Source organism: Asterias amurensis, chromosome 22 (genome assembly GCF_032118995.1).
Source record: "Asterias amurensis chromosome 22, ASM3211899v1".
NCBI lineage: Eukaryota > Metazoa > Echinodermata > Asteroidea > Forcipulatida > Asteriidae > Asterias > Asterias amurensis.
In genome coordinates this window covers 2,154,722-2,172,567 of record NC_092669.1, presented here as the reverse complement: position 1 = coordinate 2,172,567, position 17,846 = coordinate 2,154,722, and the positions used below count along the sequence as shown (strand labels likewise).

General features: G+C 41.8%; 3 protein-coding genes across 3 annotated transcripts; 2 read left to right on the top strand and 1 right to left on the bottom strand.

Moving 5' to 3' along the window:
* Positions 1-930: 930 nt before the first annotated feature.
* LOC139954045 (mandelamide hydrolase-like) lies at positions 931-3,068 on the top strand. The gene is made up of 2 exons (XM_071953707.1): positions 931-1,021; positions 1,681-3,068. Exon 2 carries the CDS (start codon positions 1,704-1,706, stop codon positions 3,066-3,068), a length of 1,365 nt encoding a protein of 454 aa, XP_071809808.1. The 5' UTR covers positions 931-1,021; positions 1,681-1,703.
* A 2,438-nt stretch (positions 3,069-5,506) lies between these two features.
* LOC139953898 (mandelamide hydrolase-like) lies at positions 5,507-6,928 on the bottom strand. The gene has a single exon (XM_071953497.1). It carries the CDS (start codon positions 6,926-6,928, stop codon positions 5,564-5,566), a length of 1,365 nt encoding a protein of 454 aa, XP_071809598.1. The 3' UTR covers positions 5,507-5,563.
* Positions 6,929-9,913: 2,985 nt separating this feature from the next.
* LOC139953743 (elongator complex protein 4-like) lies at positions 9,914-17,575 on the top strand. Its single transcript, XM_071953281.1, has 10 exons — positions 9,914-10,061; positions 10,646-10,681; positions 11,236-11,357; positions 11,539-11,673; positions 13,039-13,151; positions 13,489-13,576; positions 14,607-14,798; positions 15,156-15,264; positions 16,066-16,172; positions 16,772-17,575. The coding sequence occupies exons 1-10, from the start codon at positions 9,914-9,916 to the stop codon at positions 16,892-16,894; spliced, it is 1,173 nt and encodes a 390-aa protein (XP_071809382.1). The 3' UTR covers positions 16,895-17,575.
* Positions 17,576-17,846: the final 271 nt, after the last annotated feature.

Sequence of the window (17,846 nt, the reverse complement as noted above, 5' to 3'; positions counted from 1 at the left end):
AATAGTAAACAAGGGGATAGACTAAATAAAATTGACCAAACCAATACACATGATGAGTCCAAAAATTAATAAAATAGACTTTGAATTGACAGAGGAATAAAGTAATTCACTGATGGTGTGAGCTTTTAATAGTGTTATTCAAACACCATAAAAGGAGACTTTGAGGGTGTCGTGGCCGAGTGGATAAGAGCACCGAACTCAAGCTCTGATGCTTCTGTTCAACAGAGTGTGGGTTCGAATCCAGGTCGTGACACTTGTGTCCCTGAGCAAGACACTTAACTATAATTGCTTCTCTCCACCCAGGGGTAAATGGGTACCTGTGAGGGCAGAGATGGTTCTTGTGATTGGTTTAGCCATGTAGCGCATATAATTGTCGCACAGGCTGTATACTCCCCAGGGAGCTGAGATGGTTTTAGGGATGATTTAAGGCCCAGTGACCAGGGGAAATAATGTCGGAAGCGCTTTGAGACACCCCGTGAAAAAGCGCTATATAAAAACCGTGTATTGTTATTATTATTTGAGCTATATCTAAACATATTTTGCATAATTCACAATCACGTGCTCTTACCACCCGGACGATAAAGACGTATCTGGATTAGAATGGTTATCAGTTTACATTGTCAGTGCACACTGATGCCATGGTTGATTGCAAACAACAAACGGACCGGAACTGTCAGTAAATGGGAATCCTGTAGCATTATTTGAGGGGTTTAGGCAACACCCCAGTGTGAGAACATACTGCCTCGCGGTGTTTGAATTGTATAAATTAGAGTGGTTTCACACGGCCGATCGGTGCAATTTTATCGCAGTAGGACGTTGGTTATCAGCGCTCGTGTGAAGAGGGCTAATGAGAACTGAATAAAGACACCGGTGGTGTGATTTGCTGAGTTACGTTACGTTACGTTACGTTACGTTTGTACGTTACCTTACGTTAACAATACGCGATACCTTATTGTGACGATCACTAACCCTAAACTCTGTGCACGACTTGTCAGAAGCTGAAAGTCTGTCCATTTGTAAGGTAAGTTCAACCTTAAAAAAAAAAAACCAAAGCAACAACAATAATCTTTTCAATGCAATGTGATCACTCGTCATGGTCAAAAGGATAATCTTTTATTATTGACAGTTTGGCCTATACCTGCGCATATTTTTTTTTAGATGATAAAAACAACTCTCTATATTTCTACTATGTCCCAACTACAACCATTTTAACTTAACTGCAGTTATAAAGCGCTTTATCACTATTTCAAATCGCTGTACAGTCAAAATACACATAATTATTTTGCATAGCAATCGGACGAAAATATAGTTAATTGTAAACTTGCGGGTATTATAACCATGTGTACATCTCTTTGTATGAGTGTTGGCTCTGAAAAGAGCAAGGGTGTGGTTTATACATAATGGCTGTACCCACAAGTTTAATATTTATGTATAGTTTATTCTCTTCCCACACCATGCAAAGCTTAAGACACTATTGTATCATTTGCGCTAAAAGATATTGAGTTGAAGTCATGGAAACTTGAGCCTTCGAGAAAGACTCTGCAAGGGTCGAAACGTCAAGTCATTAACTATTTGTTGGTCATGAAAACTAATGTGATTAAAATAATAATACTCTGTGTGTGTAAAATATCCTTGCCAGTGGCTGAATGGTGTCTAAACATCTTGCCCAATTCTTTGCAGGTTTTGCTGAAATTTTGTTCAAGATGTATCGTCTTACAATCGGAGATCTCCTGGACCGCTTCAAGAAAGGTACCCTGACGTGTGAAGGGTATACTAAGCGGATGATCCAGCGGGCTGAGGACCTGAAGATTTTCAACTACTTCGTCTCCATGGATACAGAGCGGATGTTGCAGAAAGCCAAGGAGGCAGATGTCAGGTATCAGATCAAGACCAATCGACCTCTTGAAGGAATCCTAATCGCCTTAAAGGATAACATCGACGTAGAAGGAGAGGCGACTGGAGCTTGTACTCCGGGTCTAGCTGGTCTCAAACCCAAGCACACAGCTGAGGTTGCTAAGAGGCTTTTTGACGCAGGGGCAATCCACGCTGGTAGGACCAACATGCACGAGCTGGCTGCTGGAGCGTCAACCATCAATCCGTACACAGGAGATAGCCACAACTTTCACAACTTTGACTACATTTGCGGGGGGAGTAGCGGTGGAAGTGGAGGGGCCGTCGCCGCTGATATCGTCCCCGTTGCCCTCGGTACTGACACCGGTGGATCAATCCGAATTCCCTCTTCCTTCAATGGAGTCTTCGGTCTGCGCACTACAAGCGGCCGTTGGCCGGCTGACTACGGCGTCAAGATGACGCATGTTAGAGACTCAGTCGGCCCCATCACAAGGTGCGCCAATGATATCGCGATCCTAGATCACGTGATGACAGGGGAGGAACCTCTCGATGACGTCACACCAGCAGATATTAGAATTGGAGTGGCGAGACCTCACTTCTGGGAAGGTTTAGACCCTACGGTCCAGGAATACGCGGAGAAATTCTTGGCAGAGCTCAAAGACAAAGGTTTTACCATCATAGACGAAGGTGAAGTTCCAGGAGTTGCTGAGATGTTTAGCAGCTACTTCCTACCAACCATAAACTATGAGCTCATCCCTCGACTTCAGGAGTACTTGGATCACCACGGACACAGAGTACCAGTTGAAGAAGTCGTCAACAAGATAGCATCACCAGATGTCAGAGAGGTATTCCAGTCTATAGTTCAGCACCCAGTCAGTCCTGAGCTTTACCAGGCAGCGATGACGGCCAGAGACAAGCTTAGAGAGGATATGAAGAAGTACTTCGACGATCACCAACTCGACTGCATCCTCATGCCTGCCAATAAAGTACCCCCTCTGTTGATCAGCACCTACGAGCCCCCTACGGAAGATGCAATCACCCACAATGAGGATTGCGGTAACATTTGCAACAACCCCTCCCTTGTGATTCCGGGTGGGCGTGTCAGAGGGAGTGGGGTGCCCTTTGGAATGCAGATTGAAGGTCTCACTGGGAATGATAGGCGTCTCATCGCAGTTGCAAGGGCGATCGAAAAAGCTCTGGAGCTGAAGACTGTTTAACCTTAGAGAAAGGACCACAAAAGGAGTTTGAACTTCCCGGGCTATCTAAGCCTACACATCAGACTGGTTTGCTCATTGCCAAAGCACAAGGACCGCACGCTGGGTTGTAGGAGGATGGTTCAAAAGAGGGCGCTATCAGATGAAGTTTGTACACAGTTTGCCGTATGTGGAACCGGAAGCGAATATCCGGGAGGACAGAATCTCCTGCCACACCAGCATTTGGGTAGTAATGGTTAATATAGCACTAGTTTTTGTATCAGCCGGGGTAGAGGGCGCGGGTAGACAGGCTTGGGGTACACCATTTCGAAATTGCGCAAGAGCAAACTGTTGAATGAGGTGCATTCTGGTCTAGCTAGGGATCAACATTGATCCATAGCTAGACCAGAATGCACCTAAGTACATGCCTAACGCACGCGCACGGGTATTTACGAAAGGTCTACTAGTTTGGGTGCGTTCGTTCAGTTCGACCCCGGTCTGCCCCGTAACGATCGAATAGCTTTGACGGGGCTCACCCGAGTCATCCTCCAGTTCCCTGACTTTAGGAGCATGCATGCCGTCACCACGAGAGGGCGAGTATGATCGTTCGATTAGCTATTGTCAGGGGCTCACCCGAGTGTGAGCACTGCTGGGTTGACCCAAAAGCTAAACGAACGCACCCTTTATAATGTAGAAAAAGTATGCACCAAAAGTATCAAATTCGTTTGAATATGAACGCACTTTTGGGGGTCATGTGCAACTAATAGAAGTTGTATTGTGTATTTATGGCCGGCTATCACATCATTTGAGTCATGTGCTTAAAAAACGTTGCCTTGGATCGGTCGAGTTGGTCTTCGAAAAGCGTTTTGCGGAGATTTCATAGTTTTAGCCTTTAAATTTGGTCATTTTCCTATTTGGCTTTAGGGGGAGTGCTTCATGAAAGTCGACCTTTTTGGATAAAGCACTTTTTTCTGAGGGTGACTATGATACAAAATGTAAGCACGCTTCGTCGGGGTCACTACCAACCCTTTAAAGACAGCGTATAGTAATGGTTTTATTATGTTACACTACATTTATTTGTTTGTTTGTTTGTTTGTTTGTTTGTTTGGTTGGTTGGTTGATCCTCCCGTCAAGGGAACTTGACAATTAATTTCCACAAGGGGGTAAACAGCAGGCTTACAACAGCCAAGGTATTCCACACGAATATTTTAACGTCTATAATGATGAATTGCAAAAAAGATAAAAAAATAAAGAAATTGTGTTTGAGTACTAGACAACAATACTTATTATTTTATATTGTCATTGTGAACTCAGCGGTATACTTTTTGGGGATTACAACCGAGTTCTAGGGTCTAACCACTAGACCTAGCTAGACCCATTGGTAATGAGTGATGGGGAGAAGTTGGTAGTATAAAACATTATGAGAAACGGCTCCCTCTGAAGTGGAGTAGTTTTCGAGAAAGAAGTAATTTTCCACGAATTTGATTTCGAGACCTCAAATTTGAGGTCTCGAAATCAAGCATTTGGGCCCAATTTCATAGAGCTGCTAAGCACGAAAATTTGCTTAGCATGAAATTTCTTCCTTGATAAAAACAGGTTTACCAACCAAATTTCCATGTGATTTTCAGGATAAGCAAACAAAAGCTGAATACCAGTAACAAGCACTATGTAACAAATGGAAATTTGGCATGTAATCCTGTTTTTATCAGGGAAGAAATGTCATGCTTAGCAAATTTTCATGCTTAGCAGCTCTATGAAATTGGGCCCTTGAAGCACACAGCTCCGTGTGATCAGGGTGTTTTTTCTTTCATTATTATCTCGCAACTTCGACGACCAATCGAGCTCAATTTTTCACAGGTTTGTGGTTTTATGCATACACACCAAATGAGAAGACTGGTCAATTACCGGTAGTGTCCGTTGTCTTTTAAACGCCTCTCTTGAACAACCTCCTTTTGACCTCTAGGTGAGGGCGCCCTACTGAAATGACGTCATGTGCATAAGGTCTATTGTCATACCACAGCTGAACCCCCCAAACTCACCCAAAACTACAACATTTTGATAAGCATAGTGCAACTGTTTGTATTGACATTGTGAGACAATAGAGAAATGTTTATTAGGTCCTTTCTCTATGGTTTAATTAAGTTGTCCCAGCGTGCGGTCCTAGTGATTTGGTCATGGGCATACCACCAGGGGCCAATTTCATGGAGCTGCTTAAGCAAAAATTTTGCTTAAGCACGAAAGTAGCACGCTTATTTTACAAATGTTACTGGCCATAATGTCATGCAATACACATTGCTTGTGACTGGTATTTAGCTGTTGTTTACTTAGCATAACAATTGAGTGGAGACTTGGCCAGTAATCTGATTTTACTAAGCAAAAATTGTTTCGCCTAAGCAAAATTTTGTGCTTAAGCAGCTCTATGAAATTGGGCCCAGGGGTGTCTGCATGATGTAAACATGCTCAGTAGCCCGGGAAGTTCAAACTCCTTTTGTGGTCCTTTCTCGATGGTTTTAAACAGTCTACAGCTCAAGAGCTTTTTCGATCGCCCTTGCAACTGCGATGAGACGCCTATCATTCCCAGTGAGACCTTCAATCTGCATTCCAAAGGGCACCCCACTCCCTCTGACACGCCCACCCGGAATCACAAGGGATGGGTTGTTGCAAATACTACCCGAGTCGTTGTTCAGAACAATGCGCACTCTCAGATTTGAATTGTTGTCTCTGAAGGTTTCGAGTGTGGGTGGCGGGATCTTGTTGGCCGGCATGATGATACAGTCGAGTTGGTTGGTATCGAAGTACGCCCTCATGTGCCCTCTGAGCTTGTTCCTGGCTACCATCGCTGCCTGGATGGTGACGTCACTGGGGCAGGTCCTCACCATGTCTTGAAAGTAGGCTTTGACTTGCGGAGATGCGATTTTGTCGATGACTTCTGCAACAGTCACTTCGTGGTTATGATGCTTGAGGTACTCATCTAGTCTCGGTAGCACCTCGTGCTCCAGAGTTGGGTAGTGAAACTTGTCAAACATTTCACCCAACCCCGGGATTTCTCCCCTGTCTACCACCACAAACCCTTCCTGCTTCAGATCCTTTAGGAATCTCTCGGCATGGCCTTCGACCTCGGGGTCTAGATCTTCCCAGTAGTAAGGTCTCGCTACTCCGATTCTGATCTTAGCAGGTGACAGTTCCTCGTGCGGGGCTTCCCCGGTCATCACGTGATCCAATATTGCGATGTCATCGGCGCTCCTCGCAAGAGGACCGACCGAGTCTTTTAGATCGGTTAGCTTGACGCCGTAGTCAGCCGGCCAACGCCCTATGGTTGGACGCAGACCGAACACGCCGCTGTATGATGCTGGGATACGAACCGATCCACCGGTGTCGGTGCCAAGGGCAGCTGGGACGATATTAGCGGCGACTGCCCCTCCACTTCCACCGCTACTACCCCCGCACGTGTAGTCGAAGTTGTGAAAGTTGTGGCAGGATCCCGTGTACGTATTGATAGTCGACACCCCAAATGCTAGCTCATGCATGTTGGTCCTACCAGCGTGGATTGTTCCTGCATCAAAAAGCCTCTTAGCTACCTCAGCTGTGTGCTTGGGTTTGAGACCAGCTAGACCCGGAGTACAAGCTCCAGTCGCCTCTCCTTCTACGTCGATGTTATCCTTTAAGGCGATTAGAATTCCTTCAAGAGGTCGATTGGTCTTGCTCTGATACCTGGCATCTGCCTCCTTGGCTTTCTGCAACATCCGCTCTGTATCCATGGAGACGAAGTAGTTGAAAATCTTCAGGTCCTCAGCCCGCTGGATCATCCGCTTAGTATACGCTTCACACGTCAGGGTTCCTTTCTTGAAGCGGTCCAGAAGATCGCCGATTGTAAGACGATACATCTTGTTGGTGTTGTTGTTGTTGTTGTTGCTGTTGTTGTTGGTGTTGTTGTTGTTGTATGATTTTTACTGTGAGCATTCTCCGCGAGACGGTTCTTCCGTGTGCACCATGCTTGCCTGAATTTGACCGGAAATAACAATTATTGCCACCAATACAATATACGGCTCAGTGATTCTCTCCCTGGCCTTTTCACGTCTGCGAACCCAGAACCTTGCATTTGGATGGTTTATGTTCACTCCTTACATGACTGCGTGTGTGTGTTTAAGCCAATAAAATAAAAAAAAACATGTTTATAGAGTCCCCGCCCGCTTCCTTTTTAGAGGCTGCCCTTTTTTAATACGTTTTTATGATCTCAAACGAAACATTAAAATTGAAAAATAGCACTGTCGTTTGTCTTATTTAAACAAATAAGGAAAAAAAGTCCCTCCTCCGAATTCATTTTTCCAAAAAGGCAGGACGCGGAACAAGTTTTGGTATTCATTTTGCCTAATATTTCACGTCTAGTACTGAAAATGTCTTCTTTACAAAAAAATTCAGACTCAGATGATAGCGTGACAAATCACCACTGAATAATATTGTGAAGAAGAATGATTCTTTGTACATGTATACCCTTACACTGAGAAGCATCGGAGCATGCATGCAGTGCACGGCTTTCTCTCTGTGTTCACATAGTTTGCCAGTGATGCGAAACAGACACTTTTGTACAGGCTTTTAAAATAGTAATAGTGGAAAAAGTCTAGACCAAAATATCAGTCTAAAAGCATTAATATAGGTTGGTGCTGGATAGTGTCATGCGCTTTCATGTCTTCAGACCAAGTATAGGAGAGAAAAAAACAGAAAAAAAAGATAAATGGAAAATAAAAGGACTCCATAAATTATGGAAATTATAAAAACCGGGTGCTTCACGAGGAATGTTGCGTACAAAGTCTGTAGGAAAATCTTAACTACAGGCACAAAGAAAAGAACAAAAGATGCATTTTGAGAATGTGTGTAGGCCCACTCAATTGCACGGGTTTCCTTTTACGTCGCGAACTAACACGGACGGCCATTTATGGGAGTCAAAGTTTTGACTCCCATAAATGGCCGACCGTGTTTGTCGACGAGGTTAAACGAAAACTACGCAATTTCGAGGCATATTTGTGTAGATCATTGTATTCTACTTTTACAACATCTTTCTAACCATATCAATTTTTATAACAAACGGTTACAGGATGCTTTTCAAAGACCAACTCGACCGATCCAAGGCAACGTGTTCCTTAAAGGAACACGTTGCCTTGGATCGGACGAGTTGGTCAAAACAAAAGCGTTTTTAACCGTTTTTTATATAATGCATATGGTTGAAAAGATGTTTTAAAAGTAGCATACAATGATCCACACACAAGTTTGCCTCGAAATTGCGTGGTTTTCCTTCTACTGTGCGAACTATCACCGTCGGCCATTTATGGGGGTCAAAATTTTGACCCCCATAAATGGCCGACGTGTTAGTCGACGAGGTAAAAGGAAAACCACTCAATTTCGAGGCATGTTTGTGTGGATCATTGTATTCTACTTTTACAACATCTTTCTACCCATATGCATTTTATAAAAAACGGTTACAAACGTTTTTCAAAGACCAACTCGGCCGATCCAAGGCAACGTGTTCCTTTAATGTATACAGTTAAGGTAAGGTTGGTTCAAACTTGTAGATATTTCCTCAGTAAGTATATAGCCTGCACTGTATTTGCATAAACTTTCGCTGATGTGGCTGTTCCTTAAACAAACCAAAAAGATTCAAGAACAAACATCCTATATTATTTACCCATCTATGGGAATCTTATGTTATTAAAGGCAGTGGACACTATTGGTAATTGTCAAAGACTAGCCTTCACAGTTGGTGTATCTCAACATATGCATAAAATAACAAACCTGTGAAAATTTGAGTTCAATCGGTCATCGAACATGCGAGATAATAATGAAAGAAAAAAATACCCTTGTCACACTTAGTTGTGTGCGTTTAGATGGTTGATTACGAGACCTCAAGTTCTAAATCTGAGGTCCCGAAATCAAATTCGTGGAAAATTACTTCTTTCTCGAAAACTATGGCACTTCAGAGGGAGCCGTTTCTCACAATGTTTTATACCATCAACCTCTCCCCATTACTCGTCACCAAGAAAGGCTTTAGGCTGATAATTATTTTGAGTAATTACCAATAGTGTCCACTGCCTTTAAACTTTTATTTTGAGTGTCGAAACGGCTCTGATACATGACAACAACAAAAAGCATGACACGTGACGCCCGTTCCACCAATCAAGTATACCGGTGTCGCATGCAATTATGTCCTCTATGCAATACTATCCGGAGGACACTATTGCTTATGCAATAATGTCCGCCGGCCGGTTTTGCATATGCAATCGTGTCCGCCCGGACGCTGCTGCATAATCGATTGTGTCCGGCCCGGTCACATTTGCATATGCAATTGTGACCACCCCGTGCAAAACCGTCCTTGCAGTAAATTAAACGCCTTTGATCGACGGAACACTTTCGCCATTTTTTTTTAACATACTGAATGACATGAAAAGTTCAGCCGTGGGGTCATATTCACTGCATCATAAAATACGAGCGCAAATAAACGTAGTAGGTTCAGTGCATTTACACGTGCACACACACTACATGTACAGTCATGTGCATGTACCGCCTACGGTTTTTGCATAGCCCCGGACACGATTGCATATGCAAAAGTGTCCGGAGCGGACAGTATTGCATGGCGGACACAATTGCATCTGACACTGGACCCCGTTTTATTCATTTCCTCTTAGTTAAACTCGATCCTAGTCACACAAGTGTTTCGCAATTCTAAACTCAGTAACTCGCAAAGCGTCCCGTTCGCTCCCCTCCACTTTTACATGGAACGACTGAAACGAGTTTATGAATGGAGTAGTACACTGAGTTCTCTTTGATAGAAGACAATCGATACGGTGAGATGGTCACCAGACTATGTCAAAATCAAAATGGCTGCCCCCAGTGGCACTGCAACGAACACGAGCTTCCAGAAGAAAAGCAGGGGAAAAGTTGCCCAATTACCAGGAGCTCGTCCGTCTTTACACAATGGTCAGCTTCTCATTTCAACTGGGGTCCCATCCCTGGATTTTGTAGTTGGTGAGTGCTTTAGTTCTATGTTTCTACATCAAATCGTGCCACCACTTTTTTCTCATTTTTTTATATTCTATTTTGGGTCTAATCTAAAAAATATCCTTGGTTTTTGTTGAGCAGTTCCAAAAATTCGTTTTAATAAGACCCCAAATGGTTATCCATTATAATTGTCACCTTTTATTTAGACCTCTTGTTGTTGCCATTGCTCCATGAACTAGTGTAAAATAAGAGAGTAGGTACTTAGATAATTGGGCTTAATTAATTAAAACACAAAACAAATGTCAGTATTAAAGTATTATTTTAATATTAATGTTATTATTGTGCATCATTCAATTGTATTTCTTTTTTGTTGCAATAATCATTGTATTTGTAGTTCTAGTTGTACAATAAAATAAATGGATAACTTTCCGTATGGCCCCACCACTTTTTCACTCATTTTTACAAAAAGGGGATATCTCATTGAGGTAAATTAGATACTATATTATTTCATATCGATTTAAAAAGTGGTGGCGCCATACGGAAACTTTTCCAAATAAATGGACACACACAGTGTACAATTATTAAATAATGTTGTACTGTTTTTGTTTCAGGTGGAGGTTTGGCTGTGGGTTCAGTTCTTCTAATTGGTAATCACATATTATAACAAAGGAGGGATAACTTTCCGAATCCTGCCGCCGCCACGTTTTCACTCATTAGTTTACATCCAAACACCTCAAGCTAAGGTCTAAAGAGGATAGTAAAAACATTTAGCTAGTTCAAAGATACTGGACACTATTGGTAAAATATGTCAAAGACCAGTTATCTCACTTGGTGTATCTCAACATATGCATAAAATAATAAACCTGTGAAAATTTGAGCTCAATCGGTCAACAAAGTTGCGAGAGAATATTGGAAGAAAAAAATCCCTTGTTGCCAAAGTTGTGTGCTTTCAGATGCTTGATTTCGAACCCTTTAAAAATCAAATTCTGAGGCCTCAACATCAAGTTCAAATATTTTAGTGGAAAATTACTTCTTATCTCGAAAACTACGTTACTTCAGAGATAGCTGTTTCTTGCACTGTTTTATATTATCAACAGCTGTCCATTACTCATTCCCAAGTAAGGTTTTATGCTTATAAATATTAATAAACATCTGTATAATCTGACCCACCCGTAATCCCTTTGTTTTCTCTCCCTCTCAGAGGCAGATACTTATGGTCACTACGCCCAGCTGTTGCTTCGATACTTTCTGGCGGAAGGAGTGATGAATGGTCATGCGATGTTCTTAGGCAGTGCCGACGAACGACCACAAACAATATTAAAGGTACTGTACTTGACACCTAGGCAGAACGAAAGACAAAAGATGGAGCAAAATCACGACAAAATGCCAACACTTTTCTGGCAAAAATTTGTTCTACCACAGTTGGTCTGCTCACTGTAAAAAAGGTACCAATAGTAGGAGGGCTAAGTTGTGAAACTTGACATTTCGTATTTATTTCTTATAGAATCTACCTTGTCCTGTCGAAGACGATCCAATCAAAAAGGCAGCTCAGACAATCAAGAACAATGAGGGCGCTACATATAGCTCAGAGGACAGGATGAAAATAGCCTGGCGATATGAACATCTTCCAAAACACCAGGTAAGTTTCAATCAACATACAGTGTACTTGTATGGAGTACAGGCTATCATCTTTCAATCCTGTATTTTGTCTATCCTTGACCCAATTTTATATTTAGCTGTTAAGCAGACAATACTGCTTGACAAACTTCTTTGCTAAGCAAAAAAATGAGTGGGACACCAGTCACTACATTGAAACTTAATGTAATTTTGGCTCATAACCCATTTCTATTAAAGGTCAGGACCTTTTTTAAAATGTCCACAGATTTACATCAAACTTACAGGGTTTGAAGATAATGATAGTGGAAAGCTTCCCTTCAAATATTACTAACTAAGGTTATGTAGTTTTTGAGAAATGAGTAAAACAAGTCACAAAATAATTTTGGTCTCATGAGACCAGCATGTAAAATCCCCTTAAAGGAACACGTTGCCTTGGATCGGACGAGTTGGTCAAAACAAAAGCGTTTGTAACCGTTTTCTATAAAATGCATATGGTTGGAAAGATGTTTTAAAAGTAGAATACAATGATCCACACAAGTTTGCCTCGAAATTGCGTGGTTTTCCTTCTACTGTGCGAACTAACATGGTCGGCCATTTATGGGAGTCAAAATTTTGACCCCCATAAATGGCCGACGTGTTAGTCGACAAGGTAAAAGGAAAACCACGCAATTTCGAGGCATGTTTGTGTGGATCATTGTATTCTACTTTTACAACATCTTTCTACCCATATGCATTTTATAAAAAACGGTTACAAACGCTTTTCAAAGACCAACTCGACCGATCCAAGGCAACGTGTTCCTTTAACCAGTTATGATATTATACCAAAACCATAGCATAACTGGTTAATACGTTTTTACATGCTTAAAACTGAGACGAAAATGATTACTTTTACTCATTTCTCAAAAACTACAGCACCTCAGTAAGTAAAATTTAAAGGATAGCTTTCTACTATCATAATCTTCAAACTGTGTAAGTTTAAAGTAAATCTGTGGCAGTGTGTTTTTTGTTCGGAAAAAGTACATACCCCTTTAAGCAATATGTTTCTGTGCTTAGCAAGTTGTTTTTGTGCTTACAGGCTTTATGAAATATGGGCCCGGGGCTTAAAAACTAGACTTGCTTATGCACAGAAACAATCTTGGCACAAAACAATTTTGGTTAGCAGAAATAGGTTACCAGCCAAACTACCATTTACAATTTGTGACTGGTACGCTGCTAAATTGCGCTAAGCAGAAAGTGTAGCCCTCACCTTGAAGTGGCTGTCTGGCCTGATGATGTTAGGCAATGTTTAAATGTTTATTTTTTATTTATTTTATTTAACAACAAAGATTTTTACTAAGTTGCTGAGAATACTATTTTTTCTTTTTCTTTGTTGGATTTTATTGTAAAGTCAACCCCTTCCACACATCGCTTCGGCCATTTTTATGACCTGAGTAAACCGATGCCAACAGAGAGACTTTCCGACGTCCCATGTCAGTGTTTTCATCTTCAAGAAAAGAATAGGTAAGAAATTTCCTTTAATTCCCTGCTGTTTGTAACCCCAGGCACGAATGAGGTCTCGAATTCAATTCAATATTTTAGTGGAAATTACTTCTTTCTCAAAAACTATGTTACTTCAGAGGGAGCCGTTTCTCACAATGTTTTCTACCATCAACCTCTCCCCATTACTCCCCGTTACCAAGTAAGTTTTTATACTTAAAATTGTTTTGAGTAATTACCAATAGTGTCCACTGCCTTTAATGGAGGACTCATCAAACCTTGACTGCATTTTGAGTTACGTCAAGCAAAGGAAAACTGCCATTGTGACTGAACTCTGTTGTGAATTGTATTTTTTTTCCAGTAGTCACTGTGGCTCACCTTATCAAAGATTATTCCAACAAATCGAGAAGCAAGTAATGGAGGGAGGATTTAACTTATTGGAAAGACAGGTATGTAATCAGCATTGCTACCATAGGCTCATGCTGCCACCATCATCAATAATACTAAGAATAAAGACTTGTAAAGCGCACGTATCCACCATGCTGGGTGTTCAAGGCGCAGTAAAACCAAAAACCAACGAAAGCAAGCAGACACAACTACACTAGTCCGTAATAAGTTTTGAGAAGAGATTTAGATTTTGTGGTACAAAGAAAAACATTAAGACTTAGGGAGCGTCTCAAAAGTCGGAACGGTAGGAACGTTCTTTTTGGATCGCAAGAGTATCCCCGCCGCTTTTGTCCGTTCCACAGGACCGGTCTTTTGGAACGCTCCGTGTATGCTTTGTCATGATGTTGCGATCCTGCGGGCATATGCCCGCAGGAACGTTCTTTTGCGCTAGGAACGTGCCCAACTTTTGAGACGCTCCCTTAGAGGAACATTACAGAATTGGTTTTTCGTAACAAAACAGTTGTTGGCAGTGTAAGCACTTTATGTAATCCACCATGTACATAAACTGACAAACCTGTAGAAGTTTGAGATGGATTGGCCATGTGGGTCACAAGATAATAGTGAAAAACCGATTACAAATTTTGCATTGCATCGATGCCAAAATAAAAATGAATAAAATGCTCACTGAGCGATAAACTCCAAACTCGAAGTTAGATTATTTATTTCTCATCGAATATGACACTTCAGGCAGAAATATTTCAAGGGATGTTTTCAACTATCATCATCATTAGACCGTGTAAGTTTTATGTAAGTCTGTGATCTTCACGATTTTTGTTTCTTACCAATTCTGTAACATTCCTTTAAGTTGAGTGGTAGAGATTTCCAGATGTGTTGCTCGGCTAAAGAAAAAGACCTGTCATCCCGGCCCAGCATGGAACTGGATCGAAGATTCCTTGACGGAATGTAAATTTGAAGTAGTTTTGTGATATAGTTGGCAGGGATAGGCACAATTTTACTTGTGATCATTACTTTTTTAAATTCTTTGGGTTCTGTTTAATTAGTTTTCACTTATTTGTCTCTCCCCCCTACTAGACAAAAGACCGGAATATCCTGCGGATAGCCATTGACTCTCTGGGGTCGCCGTTGTGGGGGGAGGAGCAAGCTGTCAATCAACATGATAGACACCAAGGGGCGGAGCTATGTCAGTTCTTACACGCTCTACGTGCTTTGTTGAGGAATTCTCTGGCTGTGTGTGTCGTCACGATGCCAACACATTTATTCCCTGTAAGTTTTCTCCGATCTGGGGTTGAACAAAAAAAGAATGAGCCATTTTTGAGTTTAGATTTGAATTTTCAGGTACACCGACATGCTCGATAACAAGTCACCACTTATTACTGTGTTCGTCAGACAATAAAGACAGTTGCTATGTCACATGATTCATGGCAAGCTTTTGCGTAGTTACGTAAGAGACGGTGAACACCCATACAAATTCTGCTTGTCTTCTTTTTCTCCTGAAGACGAGCAGAGTATACTGTTCAAAACATCAAGACCAGACCGACTCTTTTCACACCAGCATGCAAAGCTCTAACATTATCTACAAATCCTGTGTCAAGTTTCTCTCGTTGTTTTTGTTGTCGACAGGATGCAGCAGTCGTCAGGCGGATACAGAGAATGTGTGATACGGCAATCGGACTCGAGTCCTTCGCTGGCGCAGAAAAAGAGAAAAACCCGGTGTTCAAGGAGTATCATGGTGAGTATAGGGAGCATCTCAAAAGTCTGGTTGAAACGTTCTTATTGGATCAAGGCGTGTCCTGGCGGAGTTGTCTAGTTCACCTAGTGCTTTCTAGTCTAGTGCTTTCTGCTCTACCGGCTAGGCTTCGAATTGAAGATACCCAAGCCTACATTCGTATGGGCTGTGAAAGGGGGGTAACCCTGTTTCAGCCCTAGGAGTAGGTGGCAATGGCTTCTGGAAAAAAATAATTGTAGCCCACACCTTGAAATGGCCTTCGGGCTTGTGTGTCAGGCGACTTGCATAAAAACATCAAAAATAAATATAAAAAAAACAGACCCAAGCCCTGGTGTTTTCTGCAGCAGAGTGTTGTCCGAATCCAGGCTGTGACACTTGTCCCCACTTAACCATAATTGCTTTGTGCAAAGTTGGGAATGTAGTGCACAACGTCATTCACATAGGGGCACAATATCCAATATTTCATTAGAGCCACAATCCCGAAATTCGAAGGTATAATTCTATATGTGGTTTTATGAATGTGGGACAAAATGGTGTGTCTTGACTGAGCGGTCTAGTTAACTCGACCCAAGCTTTGGTGGTGTCAGCAGAAGAGTTGGGTCCAAATCCCGGTCATGACACTTGTGTCCATGAATAAGGAGTTCAGTTTTCAGTAATACCAAAGCCCAGTTCACCGGGATAAGAAATAAATTTTGACGTCAGAGCCTCCTATTCACACCGAATGAACTGGGCTTAAAGTCTGTGTGTAAGACATTCGCTCAAACCATTCCTCTAAATTTATTTTTGTACATTTTCTTTTGCTAGGTTTGTTTCATATTCGCCAGCTGCCAAGATTAAATTCGCTGTGCGGTCACATGCCTGATACCATGGATCTTGCCTTTAAGTTGAAGAGGAAAAAGCTGACTATTGAGGTAGGTTCTGGCAACTAAAGGCCATGTCCGAATAAGCCATTAGATTTTAATATTGAGTGCGTTCAATAGCTTCCCCGGGACGACCGCGATATGCCCCCGTATTTAGACTACTTTGACGACATTCCAGGGGCTCACCCGGGGTCAGCCTCAAGTGCCCTGCGTGTGGAACGGGCCACTTGGGGCTGGCCTGAGGTGCATGGCATCACCACGAGAGGGTGAGTGATCGTTCAATTAGCTCATGGCAAGGGCTCACCCGGATGAGCATTCCGAGGTCGACTCGGAGGAAGCTAATCGAACGCACCCTTTGTCTGGTTCACAAGTTACTCGTTCAATATGAATTCCTCAGACTTTATAGACAGTTGCTAACATCACATTATTATGGGCAAGCTTTTGCGTAGTTCTGAATAGACAGTGAACGCCCATACACAATTCTGAATGAATGTGTATGACACAATGGTACTAGGTTTTCTCATTTGGAGGTTGCTATGCGAAGGCTTCCCCCGAACCATTTGACATAGCAACTGTCTCTACAGTCCGATAATTCAAATGTTAGCGGTACATTGCAAGTCATTGGAATCGTTTTATTTTTGTCTCAACAGAAGCTGCATTTACCACCGGAGCTACCGGAAACAATGAGCCGAACTCAAGACCCCGTACCGAGTGCAATAGCGCCCTCTATTGGTTGTGGATCAGTAGGCGGAACAAGCAAGTTAGATTTCTGAGAAAGCAATGTACCTTTGATCTTTATCCAGACACTTTACCTAACCCCATCGCAAACCGAAACCAAATCTCTAATGCCAGACCTAAAGCATAAAAGCAAACTTAATCTATGAGCAAGTTGGATCAAGGGACTAAAAGTTTACTGTTGTCGACCATTGGGCGATTTTGCCTGGTACCCAGGATGTATTTCATGCATAGGTAACCATCCCCATGGAACATTGACTAGTGGTTGAAAATGGTCGCTGATCGAACTTGGTCAATACTAGCCAATAACCCCATGGAAAGAAGACAAGGAAGGAAGTTCCAGTGTTAGATGCGGGAAGATAACCCCTGAGAATTATTCCAAGGGAACCCCACTCAGACTGGTAGGGACTGAAAACTCAACTCAGGTTGTGCCCTGACATGAAATCGAACCGGGGTCCCAGAGGTGGAAGAAGAACACCACTAAGCCAACCCTACCACCCTACACAATAATAAACAAAAGACATTGTGGATTAAGTTTTTTTTTAAGTTTTTTTTTATGCAAATGGTTTATACAACAACTTGAAAGTTTTAGCGTGCAACAGATAATTGTTTACATCTCTAACCAGTGACATCATAATCAATGATTCTGTATATTATTGTATGCAAAATATGTATATGACTAAAAAAATAAATGCGGATATTACTGAATAACCAGAGAAAGGGTGAATCTTTTTCATTTTACAAAACGTGTGTAACTTTCTTTGACCCAGGAGGTTCATTTAGTTTTTCACTTTGAAACTTTTAATCAATTGCTTTCTTCAAAATTGAAACTGAAATTTTGATAAAATCATAAGAAGTAACTCGTTAAATTTTTACTAAAAAATGGACTGTACTTAAGTGTAAACTTGTAAGGGGGTAAGCCTGGCATTTTTCTAAAAAGTCTGCTGAAATTTGATAAAAAATAATCACAACAGGGGGAAACCCTTGCAT

Coding starts and splice junctions, on each gene's coding strand:
- LOC139954045 (XM_071953707.1), top strand. CDS start 1,704: ATGTATCGTCTTACAATCGGAGATCTCCTGGACCGCTTCAAGAAAGGT.
- LOC139953898 (XM_071953497.1), bottom strand. CDS start 6,928: ATGTATCGTCTTACAATCGGCGATCTTCTGGACCGCTTCAAGAAAGGA.
- LOC139953743 (XM_071953281.1), top strand. CDS start 9,914: ATGGCTGCCCCCAGTGGCACTGCAACGAACACGAGCTTCCAGAAGAAA. Junction 11,674..13,038: donor AACATCTTCCAAAACACCAG/GTAAGTTTCAAT, acceptor TTTATTGTAAAG/TCAACCCCTTCCACACATCG. Junction 16,173..16,771: donor GGAAAAAGCTGACTATTGAG/GTAGGTTCTGGC, acceptor TTGTCTCAACAG/AAGCTGCATTTACCACCGGA.